At 38.1% G+C, this 22,715-nt stretch overlaps 1 protein-coding gene across 2 annotated transcripts; it reads right to left on the bottom strand.

Moving 5' to 3' along the window:
* Positions 1-195: 195 nt before the first annotated feature.
* LOC127957431 (LIM domain-binding protein 2-like) lies at positions 196-22,685 on the bottom strand. Of its 2 annotated transcripts, XM_052556079.1 has the most exons (10): positions 22,398-22,685; positions 20,682-20,784; positions 19,489-19,661; positions 17,960-18,082; positions 16,175-16,258; positions 15,960-16,083; positions 14,215-14,268; positions 4,370-4,494; positions 2,669-2,728; positions 1,864-2,012 (listed from the first exon to the last, which is right to left on the bottom strand). In XM_052556079.1, exons 1-9 carry the CDS (start codon positions 22,527-22,529, stop codon positions 2,669-2,671), a joined length of 978 nt encoding a protein of 325 aa, XP_052412039.1. In that variant the 5' UTR covers positions 22,530-22,685; the 3' UTR covers positions 1,864-2,012. The 2 variants fall into 2 exon arrangements, with proteins under 2 accessions (XP_052411960.1, XP_052412039.1); XM_052556000.1 differs by lacking the exon at positions 2,669-2,728 and having other exon boundaries at positions 196-2,012.
* Positions 22,686-22,715: the final 30 nt, after the last annotated feature.

Raw genomic sequence — 22,715 nt, 5'->3', positions numbered from 1 at the left:
TTCTTCGCCCACTAGAGGGGGCGAAATATTCAGATATGTTTTTATTTATTTATTTATTTAGGTATTAACGTTATATAAATAAATACATAGCTTTGCCACTTTTTAGATTACAAATAATTTACTTTGAGCCCTCGATTATTTTTTTTTTTTTACATTTATTATATTGATATCAATAACCAAACACAGAGTCTGAAGTCATAACCAAACACATTTTATTAATGCAAATGATTGAAACCATACATAAAATACACAACTAACAGCACAGATCTGCATGTGTTTTACAATAGGCATTAAACTTTAGAGCAATAAAGATATCTGCATTAATGCTCACAATGGGAATTTTTTTTCATTGAGTTGTTGTAGCGAAACCTACGACAGCGTTTTAGTGCCACGTAAAAAAAAAATTCTAAGATCACGAGATTGAAGTCATTATATTTTGAAAATAAAGTTGAAATATTACGAGAATAAAGTCAAAATGTTTTGAGAATAAAGTCAAAATATTACGAGAACAAAGTCTAAATGTTTCGAGAATAAAGTCGAAATATTAGGAGATTGAAGTCTAAATATTACGAGAATAAAGTTGTAATACTACGATAATAAAGTTGAAATATTACGAGAATAAAGTCAAAATATAACGAGAATAAAGTTGGAATATTACGAGAATAAAATCTAAATGTTTTTAAAGTTGAAATATTAAAAGATTAAAGTCGAAATATTATGAGAATAAAGTCGAAATGTTAAGAGATTTAGGCCTTTATTCTCGTAGTATTATGACTTTATTCTTGTAATATTTTGATTTTTTTCTCGTAATATTTTGACTTTATTCTTGTAGTATTTCAACTTTATTCTCATAATTTTTCGACTTTATTCTCGTAGTATTATGACTTTATTCTCATAATATTATGACTTTATTCTAGAAATATTTCAACCTTATTCTCGTAGTATTACGACTTTATTCTCGTGATATTTCGACTTTATTCTCGTAATATTTCGACATTATTCTCTAAACATTTTGACATTATTCTCGAAACTTTTCGACTTTATTCTCGTGATATTTCGACTTTATTCTCGTGATATTTCGACTTTATTCTCGAAACATTTTGACATTATTCTCGAAATATTTTGACATTATTCTCGAAACATTTCGACTTTATTCTCGTAATATTTTGACATTATTCTCGTAATATTTCGACTTTATTCACGTAGTATTACGACTTTATTCTCGTGATATTTCGACTTTATTCTCGTAATATTTCAACATTATTCTCGTAGTATTTCAACCTTATTCTCGTAATATTTCAATTTTATTCTCATAATATTTCAACTTTATTCTTATAGTATTACGAATTTATTCTCATAATAATTCGACTTTATTCTCGTAATATTTCAATTTTATTCTCGAAACATTTTGACTTTATTTTCGAAATATTACGACTTTAATCTCATAGTCTTAGATTTTTTTTTATTTCAACGTGGCACTAAAACATTGTCGTAGAAACCAAACAGTATGGCACAGAATGAAGCCAAGAGATCCACTGAGTTTTTAAAAAGGCTGAAAAATTATTTTATGAAATGAACAGATTTTTTTTTTTACCTTAAATGGTTGAAGCTGTATGTCTCAAGTATGGAATACTGTGTTACACCAACATAAACGCAAGCATGCACACACACACAGACACACACCTCTCTCCAGCAATCTCTCCTCTACAGATGAAGATTCCCCCATCCCATCCCTTGACAGCACCGTTGCCATAGCTACCCACTGTCAGATCACATTACTCCAACTGCTGCATCGCCATGGTATCTGCCTTAGTGTCCTGGTTGCTAGGGTGCTGGCTGTTCCAGGAGCTGCCGTTTCCAAGTGTCGGTGAGTCGGTGTAGTCATGGAGACCGTCATCATGGAGACCGTTGACGGGGTCGTATTGTTCGTTCTCTAGGCGTGTGATCAAACGCTCGTCCACGTCACCCAACTCCCCTCCCATTAGAGAGGGCTCTCCTACCATCATCACATCCTAGAGAGAGAGAGAGAGAGGGAGAGAGAGAGGGAGGGAGGGAGGGAGATAGAGAGAGAGAGAGGGAGGGAAGGAGGGAGGGAGTGAGAGAGAGAATGAGGGAGGGAGGGAGGGAGAGAGAGAGAGAGGGAGGGAGAGGAGGGGGGGAGGGGGGGAGGGGGAGGGGGAGAGGGAGAGGGAGGGAGGGAGGGAGAGAGAAACAGAGAGTGAGGGAGGGAGGGAGGGAGAGAGAGAGAGAGAGAGAGAGAGACGGAGAGAGGGGGGGGAGAGAGAGAGAGAGAGAGAGAGAGAGAGAATGGTGGGGGAGTAAAAAGAGAGAGAAAAAAGCCGACAGAAAGCAGAATAATTTATGGCTGTTATTTTTCCAAAAACTAAACTTGTAATATAGCTAATGCAAGCATACAGTAAATAATAATAATATATTTACATATATAAAAAACAAGGGTGTACACACAAGCTTTGTTAAATACGCAGTCATACACACACATGCACACAAACTTGTCTCCAGATAGCTCTTTGGTCTTCAATTAGATTTTTTTTTTCAGACAGAGAACACCTAAATAACAACATATGTGCTAATTAATCAAATTTGCATTGCTAAGTAGCTCGTTAAGACGGCACATGCTGCTTGATAACTGTCTGCATGTGTCACTCACCTAGCTAAGCTCCGCCTCCAGCCACCCGCCACCCCTCGTTTCCCCGGCGACACGTTTAGGCTGGGGACCAGAGACGGACAATACTAATTATCATCAAATCAATTACGGCTAATTAGTGTCAATTACAAAAATAATAATAATCAGAGTAGACAAATGACTATATATATTTTTTTAAATACTCTGATATTACAAATTACAATCACACTGGAAACTAATTGTTACTTATTATAAACAGTAAAACAATAAAAATCAGGTATTGACTTGAAATATAATAATACATTGCACAGAAATAGTACAATATGGGAAAATAAGATAGGTTAGTTTACTAAGCTGCTCTCTCTGTCCCTCCTTCTCTAAACTGCTTTATGGTATTCACACACACACACAAACACACACACACACACACAGTACAGACGTCCAAACATTCTCCATATATTAATTTTAGTTTATCTCCCTTATATGATCTTTTCAGTGTGATTATCTGCGAGTATCTGTGTTCAGAATGGAATACTTGCTTACTATGTTCTGAAAACTCTGCAGTACATACTTAATCTTACAAGTTTTAATTTTTTATTTGAATTCAGTGAGTTCTGGAGAGTTAAATGTGATCTTGAAAAATATTATTATTATTATTTTGCATTCAGATTCCAATTTTTTCATAAATAAATAAATAAATAAATAATCTTAGCTTTTGGTCATCCAAAAAATCTGTCAATAGAGATTCATAACACTGAAAATTAAAGGTCACATTTAACGCATACATATTACATGTTACATATTTGGTAAAGCTGGTCCAATTTTTGTGCCATTTAAAAATGGTTTGAAATTATTTTATTTCAATACTTAAAGCAGCTGAAAAAAAGAAATAAGTTAAATCAATTAAAAAATAATACTGAAATGATTTGATTAAGTTTTATTTAATTTATTTTATAATTTGCTTTTATATTTTTCATCATTTATTATTTGTAAGCAGTGTTTGGTATAATGCATCACCAAGTAATTAATACTGTCATTTAATTACTTTTCCCTTGAAATGTTAAGTCAGGGACTACTTACTTTAATTACACTTACTTCAGTGTGCAATATTATTGCATTAAATACTGTATAGACCACATAACAATTATATTTAACATAAAAATGTAACATTTAATGTTAAAAGGTATATTATTAATGTAACCTCAATCGCTGGACAGTTCAAGAATAATTCATGCAATTTTATATTTCATGTCTTTCCTGGTATTATTCAGCAGGTTGAGGTTAATATGGGATTTTGGAAGTAATTAGTTATAAGTAATGCAATGCATTTTAGAGAGCAATTAGTGCAGTAATTTAATTATGTAATCAGTTTGTAAGTATTTATTTAGATTACATTTTTGATAGATTTTATTTTAATTATATAACATTTTTTTTTCTGTCAGTGCATGCTGTTTAGATTTTATTGTTGGTGTTTAACAGTGATAATGCCTGTTTGTTGTTTGAAGAGGTTTATTTAAGGTTGAACACACTGCATCATGGGATACAGTACTCCACTGCGCATTTTAATCTGTAGTTTTTAGCTGTGTATCATGAGAAATTAGCATACTGCTCAAATTATACATTCTACACACTGCAGGAATAGTAGTAGTAGAATGGCAGTGTGGTACAGTAAATACACATTCTGAACATAGCCTCAGGGTAAACTTCTGTGTGTATGAGATGTACCTGTGAAGGAAGGCTGAAGTTATTGGCTGTGCTTCGCTTCTTGCTGTTTCCTGTGTTGCTATTGGATGCGCTACCAGCTGAGTTCCTCCTCCTCCGTCTCTTTGTTGCTGGTTTGGCTGGCTCTGCTGTCAATCAAAACATAAACACAGCATAATGCATAATGAATCAACATTGCATTCCATGCATGTTGTAAAATGAGTGAAAACAGAGTGGATTAATAGATGGGAACAAATACAGAGATATCATATATACTGTTGTAACCCGGTTAAAAAAGCATGAGCTGATACGTGATGATTGTAGTAGGCCTAACATTTAATTAACAGAGTGTATAAATAGTGTGATTTAAAAGGTTGACATTCATTTAAAAAGTTGTTATAAAAATGTTAAAAGCAGTTTAAAAATTATTTTGTTTATTGTTTCATGGTAAAAGATTATGTTATTCTGAAAACTGTCCAAACCAGCATTTATGTGGTTAATACCGATGGGGCGGGGAGTCAGAGCTCGCGGGTTTGTTTAGAGCATGGACAGCGAGAGGAAAGAGAAAAAAAAAGAGTGTGTGAGACGAACGGAGATTTTCTGATTTAATTTGTGAGTTAGTAGTGCAAAAATCAGTGTGTAGATTGTGTCTTATGATTGTTTACACAACAACCGGTGAGAGTGACAAGCTGCATATTGCAAAACGGGAGGAATTTCTGCACGAAGTTCAGTGACTGTTTATTTTTGTGTTACTGCTAATATTAACGATCAGATAAATTTAAGTATAAGCTGGAGTCCGTTCATTACAAGTGAATGACATTTTCTAGCCAAAGTTTGACTAGCTCAGTTAAACTGTTTGAGGGGTTTATCTGCTGTTTTCGACCTGAAGACGGAAGGGACTGATCTTGGATTTACAAGGATTTCTCTCGTGAGTTTTACCGAAACTGTGAGGAGAAAAGAGAAACAATTAGAGTTCGTGCTGAAAGGCTGATCGGATGTGGAGCCTGCTCATTTGATTGTTGGAGAAGGACTGGACAGAAACGTTATCATCAGGTATTTTTTCCTTTTGTTTGCTCATTGACGAGCGAAGCGGCCATTACTTTTGGGCCACAACGAACACAAGCCTCGCATCAGGCCTGCTACGGTATTTTGTTTTATAAGAATTTTGTTTGCCGGCTTTAGATTGTATTAAGGTGTGTGTGTGGGCCCACAAATTATGTTGGTTTAAGTGATTTTGAAGTTATTCATCGAAGTTTTCTGAATTAAGCCAATTGAAGATTAATAGGGTTTAAATTGTTGTCTGTACATTTATATATACAGTTTTGACAGTATTTTCTATTTAAAAAGAGAGACATTTTATGTTGAAGGTTTAAAAATAACAATCATATTCTTATTTCATTTTCATATTTCATTGGAGATAATAATTTCTTTGAGTAAATAATTGAGATATATTTTTCTAAAATCTTGTGTTGTGTTACTTTATTACTGAAATAGGTAATCATTTTGTTCGAGTAGAGGCATATATAGACACAGGGGTAAAAATCTTCATTAAAACTATAACATAAGAACTGTGAATTCATAAGTTAGTTATATAAACATTTCTGGTGTGTACTGTAAAAGAGAGATCCAAGATAACATTTAAAACTGAGTTAATCAGGGTTAAAACACATGTGATAAATACCTTAAAAGAACCCAAAAGCCCTGCCCTTAATAACATCCAGTTTGAGGGGAGCGCTACATAAAATGGAGGCACCGCTGGGATTGTCTTGGATTTTTCAGTAAAGAAGAAAATACAAATATAGTGAAAAGGTAAAAGTACTAAGCTTATTTGCAAATAGTATTAACATGGAAAAAACTGAACTAGTGTCAGAGTTAAAACGCTGGTGCCGTGGTGAGGGTTTGGATGAGACACATGCCTTTATGACCATTGTCCCAGAAGATATAGAGATCAGTGAAGTGGAAGAAACACTGGAAACTATTAAGTCTTTAGGACGGGTGCGTGTCCGTGGGAGAAATTTCAGTGCAAGACTAAACCGACGAATGGTTTTGTGTGAGAGTAAAGAGACTGTGCGAGAGGACAGTGTTCCTTCTGAAGTGATGCCTATTGATGGTGGAGAGGCATGGCCTGTAATCATCTTAGGAGGGTCGCCTGAAGCTGCTGAAGAGTTCAATAGCAAATTAAAAGGGTTGTTGCAGGCAGAAGGGAAAACCATGGAGGATCTCAAATCATTATTCCCCAGTACAACCCCGCCCACTAGCTCCACTGAATCCATCCTTCGCGCTGTCGGAGATTTGTTGGAAAAGACAACCAAACCAGCTGATGGAGGGAGTTATGGTCGACTACGCATGTTTTCGGGAGTCCTACCAACGCCGCCAGGGGAGGAACCATTTGATAATTGGCTAGAGCAGGCATCGCTTATGGTGGAGGAAACTGAATGCTCAGATAGAGAAAAAAGACGCAGAATTATTGGAAGTTTAAAAGGGCCCGCACTAGAAATTGTGAAAGCAGTGCGGCACACCAATCCTGACGCCAGCCCAAAAGAGTGCTTAGAAGCCCTTGAAAGTGCTTTTGGAAGTGCTGAGTCCGGAGATGATCTCTATTTTGCTTTCCGTTTGATGCAACAGCAAAAAGGAGAGAAACTATCAGATTTTCTTCGACGTCTAGAGAGGTCACTAGTTAAAGTGATTCAAAGAGGTGGCCTCCATGCTAGCAGCAAAGATCAAGCCCGATTGGAGCAACTGCTGAGGGGTGCTATTGCCTCAGACCTGATGCTGATCCAGCTGCGGTTGAGAGAAAGGAGGGCTGCACCCCCAAATTTTTTACAGCTGTTGACTGAGATTCGTGCTGAGGAAGAGTACGAAACTTCTAGAAAGAAGCTCAGTGCCTCAGTGCATCAAGTGCATGCTAATACAGAAGTGGATACCAGGCAAGCTGAGATTCAAAACTTGAAGGCTGAAATAAAAGAGCTAAAGTCAATGGTGGCAGCAGTAGTGACCAAAACCACTCATGACAAAGATGATTACATGGAGCTTAAATCCATTAGTGCACCACCTGTTGTTGAGAACCGGCAAGATGCTGAGCTGGCTGCCTTAAAAAAACAATTGAAACGATTAAAACAGAAAACTAGCAACAAGATGCCTGAGCAAGATGCTGCAGTTACTGTTTCAACCTTGGAGGCTACTAAACAGGTCCCCAAAAACCCCAAGGGAGCATCAAAAAGCCCAGAAGAGAATTTCTGCTACAGGTGTGGTGAGAGCGGCCATTTTGCCACAAAGTGCCGAAACCTTGAGAATCAAGCCAAGGTTATCAGAAAGCTAATTCATGCTTTGAAGGTGACAAAAGACAGACAGCAGTCTGGGGATGCCACCACCAATGAAGTTAATTGTGGAGTCAAGAAAAGTGCTGTTACTTTATCAGAGCGGGCTGACATCCCTGAAGGCTTGATTGGACCACCTAGCGTAGTACCTGTGAAAGTAAATGGACATTGCTGTGATGCCTTGTTTGATAGTGGCTCTCAGGTCACAATTATTTTTGAGTCTTGGTATCAAACTTACCTGTCTGATGTCCCAATACGCCCCGTGTCTGGTTTAGCCTTGTGGGGACTAAGTGAATCTGAGATCAGTTATCCATACCGTGGGTATGTAGTGGTCGACATTGAATATCCAGCAAAGGTTGCAGGTGCAGACCAGACGGTGACAGTTCTCGCTCTTATATGCCCCCAGCCCCGAACTGCAGACCAGACTCCTATCATAGTGGGAACCAATGCCAGTCACATCCGACGACTTGTACAGCAATGTAAGGACAATGGCATTGACATCACCCAGACATGGGGAATACAAGTCTGTTACAGCGACAACGAGCTAACAGCGCCTGGCACGGTCACAGCTCTGGAAGAGGAGGGTGATATTGGCTGTGTGTATTGGCAAGGCCCTGGCCCATTGACTCTGCCCCCTGGTGGTGACTGTATTGCAGTCTGCAAAGTCGAGTACAAGCTCCAGGTTGACAAAGAAATCCTGATGGTTGACTCGTCTCCTGTAGCTCCACTCCCAGCTGGTGTGCTACTTCAACCCACAGTGGTGCCCAGCGAAGAGGTGAACGTCAATCATTTCAGAATCTTAGTCCAGAATGAGTCTTTGTCAGAGACAGTCATACCAGTGGGAACCGTTATCGGACATATGTATCTGACAGATGCAGTCACTTCTCTCTCTCCATCCAAAACAGTTGACACTGAGTTTAATGTGAACCTGATCAACTTCGGAGACTCACCTGTCTCAGAGGAGTGGAAGGAGAGACTCCGTCAAAAGCTTTCCACAAGGTCTCAGGTGTTCTCTTTACATGAATGGGATGTTGGATTGGCAAAGGGCGTAGAACACACAATCCGGTTATCAGATCCACGGCCGTTCAGGGAGCGCTCTCGTCGTTTGGCTCCAGCTGACCTGGAAGACGTGAGAAAGCATCTCCAAGAACTGTTGCGTGCAGGGATAATCAAGGAGTCTCGTAGTCCCTATGCATCCCCAATCGTGATTGTTCGCAAAAAGAATGGAGCGGTGAGAATGTGTATCGACTACCGATTGTTAAATAGCCGAACAATCCCAGATCAGTATACAACACCTTGTATTGATGATGTGTTGCATTCAATGACCGGAAGCAAGTGGTTCTCCGTTCTGGATCTGCGGAGCGGTTATTACCAAATTGCCATGGCCGAGGAAGATAAGGAAAAGACGGCATTCATCTGCCCACTGGGGTTCTTTCAATTTGAGAGGATGCCGCAGGGGATAACTGGAGCCCCAGCCACCTTTCAAAGATTAATGGAGAAGGCTGTGGGTGATATGAATCTGCTTGAAGTCCTTGTCTACCTCGATGACTTGATAGTATTTGGCCGAACGTTGGAAGAGCACGAAGAAAGACTTTTAAAAGTCCTTGATCGTCTGGCAGAGGTTGGGTTGAAAATCTCGTTCGATAAGTGTCAATTCTGCCTCCCAAAGGTAAAATACCTTGGACATATTGTGTCAGCCAATGGAGTATCACCTGACCCAGCTAAGGTAGAGGCAGTTACAAATTGGCCACAGCCTACGCACCTGAAGGCTCTTCAATCCTTCTTGGGATTTTGTGGATATTACAGGCGTTTCATCGCCAATTATGCAGCCATCGTCAGGCCATTGTCTGAGCTCACCAAAGGCTATGCTCCAACCCAGCGGGGCAAGAAATCTGAGAAAGACAACACTAAGATTTACCTTAAAGAGTCTGAGCCCTTTGGTGAGAGGTGGGACCAGTCCTGCACAGAAGCTTTTCACAAGATTATCCACTGCCTTACTCATGCACCTGTGTTGGCTTTTGCAGATCCCAACAAGTCCTATGTCCTGCATGTGGACGCCAGTTTGAGAGGGCTGGGCGCCGTCCTATATCAGGAACACAGTGAGGGTCTGAGACCAGTCGCCTTCGCTAGCAGGAAGCTAAAGACATCTGAGAGGAATTACCCCGTTCACCAGCTGGAGTTTCTGGCCCTTAAGTGGGCCGTTGTGGATAAATTCCACGATTATTTGTATGGAGTCAGATTTACTGTACGTACGGACAATAACCCGCTTACGTATGTGTTATCGACCGCCAAGCTCAGTGCTGTGGGGCACAGATGGCTCTCTGCTTTATCCACATATGACTTTGATGTCCAGTACCGACCAGGTAGACACAACATAGACGCTGACCTGCTCTCAAGGAATATGCCTGATGAGAGTTCAGAGGAATGGGAGACCATACCACAGTCTGGTGTGAGATCTATCTGCAAACGAATCTGCATCCCTGGTTCAGCGGGCAGTTCACCAAGGTATGTAGATCAGTTGGGAGCTTCGCCAAAATGTGTGCCTGATAGTTATGCATTTCCAATTCACCTGGAATTGAAATCATTGGGGCAGATGTCAAAGCAGGAGTTGATTGAAGCTCAGGAGGATGATACAGCCATCCGATCTGTCGTACAAGCTGTGAAACATGGCAAATGGCCTGAAGATAATGGATCCTGTTTAGAGCGCTCTCATTTTAAAAAAGAGATGGGCAAACTGATGATGAAAGATGGGCTACTCCACCGATTAAGCAAGCGACCCTCTGGAGAAGAACTCACTCAACTTGTCTTGCCAAGTAAGTTCAAAGAAGTAGTGTTAAAGGCAACCCATGATGATCTCGGACACCTGGGTATTGAAAGAACAGCAGACTTGTTGAGGAGCAGGTTCTTTTGGCCAAAAATGACATGCGATGTTGAGCAGTACATAAAGAACTGTGGAGAATGTGTGACTCGGAAAACCCCCTGTCAAAGGGTAGCGCCTTTACATCACATTTCAAGCAATGGACCGATGGATCTGGTATGCATCGATTTTCTGTCCTTGGAGCCAGATTCTGCGGGTATCAGCAATGTGTTAGTGGTCACGGATCATTTCACCCGTTATGCACAGGCTTTCCCATCAAGAAATCAGAAAGCACTGACGGTGGCAAAGATCCTGGTGGACAAGTACTTCCTGCATTATGGTTTGCCGGCCAGAATCCACTCAGACCAAGGAAGAGACTTTGAGAGTCAGTTAATCAAAGAGCTCTTGAAGATGATGGGGATCCGGAAATCACGGACCACTCCCTATCACCCGCAGGGAGATCCGCAGCCTGAGAGGTTCAACAGAACTCTTCTTTCGATGCTGGGAACTCTGGGCTGTGAGAGGAAACGGCAGTGGAGCAAACATATTGGCTACCTGGTTCACGCGTACAACAGTACCAAATGTGATGCTACGGGGTATTCACCCTATTTCTTAATGTTTGGCAGAGAAGCAAGGCTTCCAATAGACTTGTGTTTTGGAACCTCTCCTGATGGCAAAGCTGAGGGTGGCCATTCACGCTATGTAACCAAGCTAAAAGAAGACTTGCAAAGAGCTTACAAGCTTGCCTCTGAGCTGGCCTACAAGACACATCAGAGGAACAAGAGGTCCTATGATAAAAGAGTGGGATTCCAAACGCTGGATATCGGTGACAGAGTGTTGCTAAGGAATTTAGGATTGAAAGGGAAACATAAGTTGGAGAGTCGTTGGAGTCCCATCCCTTATGTAGTCCTGGGAAAGATGCCCAACATTCCAGTGTACAAAGTGAAACCGGAGGATGGAGGAGGAGGAGTCAAAACTCTTCATCGGGATCATCTTTTGCCAATTGGACAGTTAGTCAGAATGCCAAATGTGGAGACTGAGGACACGTCACATGTCAAAACAAGATCAAGGACAAGAACTGAGACACAACAGAGGTCAAAGAAAGTCTTACCTGAAGTACAGGAAACTCTTCAAGAGTTGCAGTTTACAGATTCCTCTTCAGATGTGGAGTATTATGGACCTGAGAAACCCTACAGTACTTACCTGAAAGAGATTCTGACAAAAGAAAGAGATGCTGCTGGACAGTCAAATTTCATCCAAGATGATAGTGATTATTCTAAACAGTCAGATGAAAATGCTGAGGATAGTTTGTCAGAGGGAAATAGTTTGGAGGAGGAACATCACAGTATATGTGAAGAGGATGGAGAACAAGATTCAGTTCCTGAGGAAGAAAGTGATCCAGAGACTGATAACCCTTGCCACGATAAGCACCCAGAGACAGTCACTAAGACAAAAGTGATTAGCAAATCTGAAAACCGTCCAAAGAGGATGGTGAAACCAGTTATCAGATTAACTTATGATGAGCCGGGTAAGCCAAAAGATCAGCCTCTCACTATTGTGCATAGAGGTGTTATCATTAAGATTGGCAAGAGTTAATTTAAACTAGCTATACACCTTTCCCATTAGTACCTTTAAAAAAAACCAAAAAGGGGGTAGAATTCATTGGTTGATGAGGACATCAAAAACTTTTAGAAGGGGGAGGGTGTAACCCGGTTAAAAAAGCATGAGCTGATACGTGATGATTGTAGTAGGCCTAACATTTAATTAACAGAGTGTATAAATAGTGTGATTTAAAAGGTTGACATTCATTTAAAAAGTTGTTATAAAAATGTTAAAAGCAGTTTAAAAATTATTTTGTTTATTGTTTCATGGTAAAAGATTATGTTATTCTGAAAACTGTCCAAACCAGCATTTATGTGGTTAATACCGATGGGGCGGGGAGTCAGAGCTCGCGGGTTTGTTTAGAGCATGGACAGCGAGAGGAAAGAGAAAAAAAAAGAGTGTGTGAGACGAACGGAGATTTTCTGATTTAATTTGTGAGTTAGTAGTGCAAAAATCAGTGTGTAGATTGTGTCTTATGATTGTTTACACAACAACCGGTGAGAGTGACAAGCTGCATATTGCAAAACGGGAGGAATTTCTGCACGAAGTTCAGTGACTGTTTATTTTTGTGTTACTGCTAATATTAACGATCAGATAAATTTAAGTATAAGCTGGAGTCCGTTCATTACAAGTGAATGACATTTTCTAGCCAAAGTTTGACTAGCTCAGTTAAACTGTTTGAGGGGTTTATCTGCTGTTTTCGACCTGAAGACGGAAGGGACTGATCTTGGATTTACAAGGATTTCTCTCGTGAGTTTTACCGAAACTGTGAGGAGAAAAGAGAAACAATTAGAGTTCGTGCTGAAAGGCTGATCGGATGTGGAGCCTGCTCATTTGATTGTTGGAGAAGGACTGGACAGAAACGTTATCATCAGGTATTTTTTCCTTTTGTTTGCTCATTGACGAGCGAAGCGGCCATTACTTTTGGGCCACAACGAACACAAGCCTCGCATCAGGCCTGCTACGGTATTTTGTTTTATAAGAATTTTGTTTGCCGGCTTTAGATTGTATTAAGGTGTGTGTGTGGGCCCACAAATTATGTTGGTTTAAGTGATTTTGAAGTTATTCATCGAAGTTTTCTGAATTAAGCCAATTGAAGATTAATAGGGTTTAAATTGTTGTCTGTACATTTATATATACAGTTTTGACAGTATTTTCTATTTAAAAAGAGAGACATTTTATGTTGAAGGTTTAAAAATAACAATCATATTCTTATTTCATTTTCATATTTCATTGGAGATAATAATTTCTTTGAGTAAATAATTGAGATATATTTTTCTAAAATCTTGTGTTGTGTTACTTTATTACTGAAATAGGTAATCATTTTGTTCGAGTAGAGGCATATATAGACACAGGGGTAAAAATCTTCATTAAAACTATAACATAAGAACTGTGAATTCATAAGTTAGTTATATAAACATTTCTGGTGTGTACTGTAAAAGAGAGATCCAAGATAACATTTAAAACTGAGTTAATCAGGGTTAAAACACATGTGATAAATACCTTAAAAGAACCCAAAAGCCCTGCCCTTAATAACATCCAGTTTGAGGGGAGCGCTACACTGTACTTATAGATATACTGTATATTTTTAAATGCTAATGAACACTGCAAATTAAATCATCAAAAGTGTAGTGGTCATAAGACATTTTTTAGTATTTATGCAGGAGAACAGAAACAATTTGATTTGCATTTTCTAAAGAAAAAAAAGGATATTTTGAATTTAGCCATAATGCAGTGCTTTGGACAGTGAAAACATAGCTTTATATGCAAGAACTGCAAGATCAGTTTAAAATTGACTATGCAAACGGATGCAAAAAAAAAAAAAGAAGAAGTAGACAAATCACAATACAGTATGCAAATATTGCATCACTGCAGTTGGTTAGATTTTGAATGCAGAAGATTCTAGCAGTATCAGTGGGACATTTTTATTGGATTGATGCTGTTCAGGTTGAATAATTTTTTTATTTTTTATTATTAAATATTTAGAGGTATGAGTATGGAAGAAACTTCCAACCTCAGTGTTTGAGGCTCTGCCAAGCAAAAAAAAAAAAAAAAAAAAAAAAAAAAAAAAAAGCAGAGATGAGCATACATACATTTTTTGGAATTAGTGGGAAATATTTCTGTCTTGAAGCTGGGCGAGGGTCCAACTGAAATGAAAGAAATAGTAGTCAAAACATTCCACTGTTCCATCATTCAGAATCAAACACGAACATTTCCTGAGAACATTAAATAATAGTGAGGATGCGAAGGGTAAAGAGAATGAGAAAAGAGAAGAAGAATAAAAGAGAGAGAGTTGCTTGAGAAGAACAATTGTTATTGTTCAGTAAAAGTGATGGAAATAATGTCATAGAACAGCAGGAGGTAGTTTTCCTTTTCTATTTTAAAGCAGTAAAATAGCACATAAATAACCACACAAGGTCAAAGCCGACATTAATTACTGCAGATCACAAAACCCTTAACAGCCTGCGTTCAGAACTTGGAAATCCTAATAAGGAATATTAAATATGTTTACAATGTCCTGTAATTTTAATGACATTGTGTAGCTGTTAAAGAGGAGAACAACAGAAAGAAATTAAACGCTGGGGGGAAAGAGTAACAATGCTGGTGCTTCTGTACTAATCTATCATGACAGACTGTACTTAAGAGAGAAAGAAAGATGAGAGGAGATCTAATCAAACCAATTCTGTAGCTTGAAATAAAATAAATGTTTAGGCTGGAATACACTACATGACTTTTACCCGATTGATGATTTTTAATACTAAAATAAAAAGCAATAAAATATTGACATTATATATGTAACTAAATAATAATAACAATAATAATAAAAAAGAAAAAAAAACTCAACAAAATTAATACAACTTACTACAATTACTAAAATTACTTTAACTAAAATGAATTCAAAATATTAATAAAAATTATAGTGCCCCTGTGATACTAAAATAAATGAGAGTGTATATGTGTGTGTGTCTGTGCATGCATGTGCATGTGTAAATGTATGTGTGTGTGCGTCTCTGTGTGTGTGTGTGTGTGTGTGTGTGTGTGTGTGTGAGTGAGTGAGTGTATGTGCATGCATGCATCTGTGTGTGTGCATGTGCGTGTGTGCATCTGTGTGTGTGTGTGTGTGTGTGAGTGAGTGAGTGAGTGTATGTGCATGCATGCATGTGAGTGTGTGCATGTGTGTGTGTATGCGTGCATGTGTGTGTGTGTGTACTTGTTTTTCTATTCTGGTGGGGACTTAAACCTGAATACACACAGACTCATGGGGACTTGTGTATCGGTGGGGACCTAAATTGAGGTCCCCACGGGTAAACAAGCTAATAAATTACACAAAATGAAGTTTCTTGAAAATCTAAAAATGCAGAAAGTTTCCTGTGAGGGTTATGTTTAGGGGTAGGGTTTGTGTAGGGCAATAGAAAATACGGTCTGTACAGTATAAAAACCATTACGCCTATGGAGAGTCCCCATAAGGATAGCTGACCAGACATGTGTGTGTGTGTGTGTGTGTGAGTGAGTGAGTGTATGTGCATGCATGCATCCGTGTGTGTGCGTGTGCGTGGGTGCGCATCTGTGTGTGTGTGTGTGTGTGTGTGTTTGTGAGTGAGTGAGTGAGTGAGTGTATGTGCATGCATGCATGTGCGCATGTGTGTGTGTGCGTGCATGTGTGTGTGTGTGTGCATGTGCGTGTGTGCATGTGCGTGTGTGCATGTGTGTGTGTGTGTGTGCGTGTGTGTGTGTGTGTGTGTGTGTGTGTGTGTGTGTGTGTGTGTGTGTGTGTGTGTGTGTGTGTGTGTGTGTGTGTGCGTGTGTGCATGCGTGTGTGTGTGTGTGTGTGTGAGACCTGGTGGTGTTGTCATCCTCTGCCATTGTTGAAAGAGGCAGGACTTCAGGCAGTCTCTGGGACTCAGTCCATATGTCTTATGCCTCGACATGAGCTCCTGCATGGGCTCTAGAATCACACACAACTGCACACAAACAAACACATTTAACACATTTAAATGACCATCCGTATGAGAGTAGTCGGTTTGTATCTGTGTATTCATGACAGAAACATACTCTGAGGTAGTTCAGTGTGAGGTTGGAAAGTCCCACTCGGCTGATGTTTTTGGACAGTTGTTCCACAGCTCCAGGGTCTTGTGCCTGACAAACACACACACACACACACACACACGGACACACAAGTCCATTTATTCTCTCTCTTATTTTGTGCTCCATCCAGAACTCTAATTCATTACAGGATATGTTTCCATAGCAACATCCTGACAGCTTAGCTAAAAGGTTTGGATGCTTTCACCTTGATTGATAAAAAAGGGCTGAAATGCATTTTGTTGTACCAAAACTAACTAGCTGTGAATGCATCTGAAAATACCCGAGTTTGCTAACATGCCAAACAAATACACGGGGAACATAACCCACATGACTGAGGAAATCAGATTATCTAGAAAACAACAAATTAGTTTTTGATTATTCTTGAATAAAAACAATGTCAAGTAAAATGTTAATCCACAATGCAGGCTATAAAAGTAAAATAATTGCCGTCATAAAAGAGGCACTTGGCTCATGCGAACAGAAACTGACTTGTGAGAATAATATTCAACACATGGTATAGGAAATAGTGTTTTACTCATGTTAACAATGAATGAGAGTATGATTCACACGAAACATTACTGACGTAAAGAAAAGGAACCTTATTTACACAAATGTGCTTGAATGACATTTAAGCAAAGGATTTGACAGCCATTTTATCCAAAGCAGCTTATATTGCACTCAAGAATTAAAATTAACCATTAACACAATCCCATAACCTTGGTATTGCTCGCATTATACTCTACTGTTTTGAGTTACAGCTTACTTTGAATACTGTATGATGCATGTTGTTTCCCAAAATAGCATACAAAACAGTGTGCAGCATGCAATAATAAATATTTTAAATGGTTGCTACATTTTTGCCAAATGACCTCAGATTCAGTTCAGTTATGTCTGAAAATAAAAATAACTGTTAATTATATTTCTAATCAAATTTTAAGTCAAATTTGATTAAATGTGAGAAAATAAAGATATATCCTTATCCTTGGATGTATAATAAACCAAAAGTAACAAGCGTGGACTGTGTTTAAATAAAAAACTAGCAGAACTTCAGATTTTATGCTTTATTTTCATGCTTGATTGTTTTCACCTGTTGCTCATTACATCTGCCTAAATAATCCTGGTGTTTTCAGTCATTCTTTGTGAAGTCTTACTTTCTTTTGTCTTTCTTTCTTTCTTTTTTATTTGTATTTTTTTTTTAAGAAATTCAAACTTTTATTCAGCACATTAAATTGTCCAAAAGTAACAGTAGAAACCTTTATATTGTTACAAAAAATATGTCTATATCAACAATTCACCCTAAAAATTTGTCAGTTTGCATAAAAAAATGATGCAGCACAACAACAAAATTCCGTTAATGTTTTATCACAGAAATAAATTAAATTTTAAAATAGATAAAATAGATAAACGGTTATTTTAAATTATAAAAATATTCAAATTGTTACTGTTTTTTGAGATGTGACTCAGTCCATTCAAATTTTAAATGTAGTTTTATTTAATTTTAGTAATCAAGATAGAGCTGTTAAAATTGTTGCTGATATTTCTTCTGCTTCATCTGCTGCAATGGGAATCAAGGATCAAATCTAGCACACTGCATTATGGGATACAGTATTCAAAACTGTGCTCTGTTACAAGCTGCAAATTCTGGCCAGAAGGTCATCCTGGTTGCACATAATTTTGGTGGAAATAGCCAATATATATATATATATATTTTTTTTTCTTTTCTTTTTTTATTCATATTAAAAAGTAACTCACATTTACAGCCAAGACACTGCGAGGAATGAGTTCACTGTAGTGTGTGATGGTGAAGTGCCATGTTTTGATTCTCATGAGGTCATCAAAGGTGAACACAAGAATTAGACGGCCTTCTGTACACACCTGTGAAAAAAAAACAGAAAAAAAAACAGGAAGAGAATCAGATCTGTGCGGAAGTACATTTTCACCATTGAATAAAAAATGTACAGTTCTGAGAAAAGAGACCAACAGAGATATTGTGAGAGAATTTTTTTTGACTTTTTTGCACTTTTTTTATCTTGCAATTCAGTTTTTTTTTTTTTGTAATTGCAAGTTTATTTCTATAAATTCTGTTATAAAAACATTTTTCTGTTAAAAACGTTTTTTTCACAATTGTTTATATGTTGCAACTCTCATTTTTTTCTTGCAATTGCGAGTTTATATATCTAAATTTGGACTTTAGAACTCACTATTGCAAATTAATATCACAAAATTCTAGAAAAAAAAGTCAGAATTGTGATATTAAAATTTGCAATGACCTTTTTTTCTTCAGTGGAGGAAACGGCATAATGTCTGTGACTGTCCTATACACCCTTAAGTTTGCTTATCGTTCAATTAACACTTTTTTTTTTACTTTCATAATATAATAAGACACCACACAAAGAACACAGACATAATCTTACAGTCCTCTTAATTATCTTGTATCTTCTGAAATCACAACACTGACTTGACCGCAGCACAACACGTGAGAGAATTACTTCTAATTACTTTTAGTTTTTCATTAACTTAAAACAAATCAAATGATACGGCTCTCTCATTAAAGCAGTGTTTTCGGAACAAGCAGGATTCGGTGTGGAACTCTGAACCCCAACATTCTGTTGCCGGGGGAACGGAGGATAGCTGCGAGGTTGGCATAGCAACGGGAGGGATGTAATCCCAGCAGACACGCTCTGATCAATGCCTCCAGTACACACACACACACACACACACACACTTGGGAACTGTATCTGTGTAACTTAGCTACTACATACAGTCTTCCAAATCGATATTTAATTCACAAATGTTCATTTTCTAAAAAGCAAAGTTGGATAAAACTCTCTCTCTCTTTAACTGACAATTGAACGATTCTGCATCGTAATGGCAAACCGTATGAATATTGCATAGGATGCTGGTTTTACTAACACGATAGCTTTGGGAACTAAGTATTCATCTGATACTAGTTAAATAAGCAAGAGCTTAAACTTGCTTAAAGACAATATATGAGAGAACTAGCAGACTTATCACCAGCATCATCCTACAATTTTAAAGCTAAAGCTATAGGATAGAAAAAAAAAGAGAATCAGTTTTTGTGGAAGAGGGAGGGAGGGAGAGAGAGTGAGGAAGAAATGAGAAAAAGCAGGAGGGAGAGCGAGAGAGTGGGGGTTATATTTCCCTTTTTTGTTTTGTGCAGTTCCAGCCCAGAATTCACAATGAGGAATACATTAGAGCTCGAAATGAGCAAGCAGAGACTCACTGAGCCAGACTTGAGTGTGTGTGTGTGTGTGCAGTACCTTAGTGAACGTAGGTTTGCCGTGCTGTGTGGTCATAGTACACTGATGAGAGTCGACAGTAATAGTTGAGTTGTTGAACGACTCCTTTGTTTGTTTCAGCTCGAAAAACAACTCATAGACTCCTCCTTCGAACAGAGAACTGAAGTAACGAGGGATCAGGGTGCGCCCGATGGCTGGGGCAGAAGGAGGGAGAGAGAGAGAGAAACGTGTGGAGACGTCAGTTGCAGTCGCTGGTTACCAAACGGAAGGAAAACAATGGTATAAATGCAGAGATCTTTATTTATTTATGCCCTTATGATGAAAGAGACTCAAAGTTGGGTGACACACTGGCCGAACACTTTAACCGGCAACTGTGTGTGTGTGTGTGTGTGTGTGTGTGTGTGGTCCCCTAAGAGACAGAAACAAACAGGCTACTGAATGCCGCGGGCGTTAAGTCCAGCAGGCTGTGCGCGCGCTCAGAACAGTTAGTGCTCTGGAGCTGTCAATCACTGCAGTAGAGGTGTGTGAAGTCTGCAGGTCCATATTTATTTGAACACCCCAGACCTGTCAATCAAATCTCACCACATACACAGTGAATAAGGAATGAATGAGAATGAGTGAAATCCAGCACAACTGTGTCCCTGTCTAACTCCAAACAGGCTGAAATTCATCTAAATTCAAACTCAGAAACCTTAGAAAGAGAGAAAGATTTTCTGATATCAGAAATGCTTTACACATTTTTTAAAGTACATGTGCGCTCACAGATTTAATTTTCATTTATTACTCTGATCATATGTATACAGTAATTTCAACATATTTTGATGTTTACAAGTTCGGTTCGGATCCTCTCTATAATATAATTTTCTGTTGTGGTGTTTTTAGCAATATAATTTTGTAAATATTAATAACCAGGGTTTTGTAAAAAAATAAAAATAAAATAAAAATTCCCAAGAACACAAACACAAGATTACAGTAATAAATATCATTATTTAACATTTTTTTCTTTATGCTTATATTTGGACTGTTATATCATCCTTTTTTTTTCTTTTCTTTCTTTTTTTTTTTTGTGCACATAAAATGTATTAAAGCCAGAAACTAAAAACATTAGCCAATGTATGCATGCACTGTATTTTTACTGTTTTTATTTTTATAATTAAAATGAATGTCATTGACTCATATATTCATATCCTGGTTATGGCTGTGCACACACTCACTGTATGTCTTTGGCCCCTCCTCCAGACAGAACGAGAGAGTCAGTGTGGCGTCTTCTTCAAAGAACTCAGTGCAGAATGCATCCCACCACAGAATATCACAGTCCTGTGGGATGACACATGAACACATATTTAACACTGAGTGAGACTTGGCCTCTGAATGACCCAAAATGACCATAATTAGGCCTGGCACAGTGATTATCATTTCAAAGCGTTCTGTTTATTATAAACACACACCCAAGTTGACTCTCCCTATTAAGAGCAGCAATTTACACCACAAATCCAGCCAACTACTGCTGGCCTGCTATTGAGATTCACTTGATTGTATTGGATTTTATCTGTATTTTGAACATGTATAAACATGTGAGTGTGTGTTTCTATAGGTCATCATTTCAACAGTCCGGTCTCTCTTAGTGGTATCTGTCAAAATATTATAACTCCAGGTGTGCTGAGCAGCATTTCATACCTTTGCTGATACATTTCATTTTTTCTCCCTCTTATTCACATAGCTTTTTCTGAGTGTAGGCAATATTTTAAAAGTACTATTTATTGTGGATTATTTTTGCACACACACACCGATGGCAGCAGGAGAAGCAAATATTAACACAGCTTACACTGCAGTTTAAATCAGGACTTACTGAGGGAGAAGAATTATATATATATATATATATATATATATATATATATATATATATATATGCATCATGGGAGAGTAATACTGCTCACAGTTTGGCTGGTCTCTTTCTTATGAAGAGTACTATTATAAATCTACCACATAAACATTACAGAACATCACCTTGCTGTTTGGTTCCTGAAAACCTCCACATAATCAATAGTGCATTTAGCATTTTACCAAACCAAGGACTAATGTGTTGTGTTCCTAGTTCAATCCAGTTCAGCGAAAGTCCTTGTCTGTAAATGAACAGTGGGGTCACACTGTGGTCATGCCAGGGGAATTAATCAATTTGTTAGAGGTATTTTTCCATGTATGGGGACACTTTGGCAACTTCAAAAAAATGTACTTATTCAAATTATGTTTCATCTATGCTAAAACGTGTAAAGTTTTGTAATTAAATATCTGATCAAGGCTTTGGCAACCCTCAAGTGAGCTTTGGTGTTTGATGTGATGGTTTGGATTTTCATTTTGAGTTCAGCAATAATTATGTTTTACAGTAATGGCATGATGATAATGACATTTATTTCAGTTTTAAGCGATACGTCAACTTTTAGCGCATAAAAATACATTTACAACTAGCCCATTACTTGTTTGGTAGCCTAAAATATTATAATTGATTAAATACTGATCTTCGAATTGCTGTTCACTTCATATTTCCATCATTATATATATATATATATATATATATATATATATATATATATATATATATATATATATATATATATATATTAGCAGTATTTAGAACAGAATTTTAGGATATTATGTAAATACTAATTTAATTAATAATATATTTTGAAGTCCTTTTAAGTCTTTTAATAATTTTATCATTTTATTATAAAGTAATTATTTATGTAAAATTATTTCTTTAAAATCATCTTAATGGACAGAAAAGTTCTCCTGATGATAGTTACATGATATATCGATATTATGAAAAAATAATTATGTTCGCTTCATACTTTAAGAACGTAAAACGGATCGTATATAAAATATTAAACGCAAAGTCCTTATCATCTGTTGTTGTATTTTTCGTGATCACTCACCTCAGGCCGGGACTGGAGCCGTTTGTTGAGCTCGTGCATCCGGTACTCCGGCTGCACCGGGTAGGGCGCGTGTCTCCGGTAAAACGGACCGAACGGAGAGGAGTAGAAGGGGTCGCGCGGCGCGCCGGTCATGGTTTCTGTTACCGACAGCGCGCGAGGAGCGCATCCACACGCAGCACGTGGAGCACGACGATCGTAAACATACACACACACGCGCGCGCACGCGCTCGCGGACAAACGGAGAGATGCGACTGTCAAATCACACGCGCGCTCTGCTGTGAGAGGAGAGCAGAGGAGAGGGGGAGGGAGGGACGACTG

Source organism: Carassius gibelio, chromosome A1 (genome assembly GCF_023724105.1).
Source record: "Carassius gibelio isolate Cgi1373 ecotype wild population from Czech Republic chromosome A1, carGib1.2-hapl.c, whole genome shotgun sequence".
In the NCBI taxonomy this organism is placed as follows: domain Eukaryota; kingdom Metazoa; phylum Chordata; class Actinopteri; order Cypriniformes; family Cyprinidae; genus Carassius; species Carassius gibelio.
The sequence above is the reverse complement of the archived record's forward strand: the minus strand, read 5'-3'. Positions and strand labels throughout refer to the sequence as shown.

Coding starts and splice junctions, on each gene's coding strand:
- LOC127957431 (XM_052556000.1), bottom strand. CDS start 22,529: ATGACCGGCGCGCCGCGCGACCCCTTCTACTCCTCTCCGTTCGGTCCG. Junction 16,259..17,959: donor GCAGTGTCTTGGCTGTAAAT/GTGAGTTACTTT, acceptor TGTGTTTGTCAG/GCACAAGACCCTGGAGCTGT. Junction 14,269..15,959: donor GAGGATGACAACACCACCAG/GTCTCACACACA, acceptor CTTTCATTTCAG/TTGGACCCTCGCCCAGCTTC.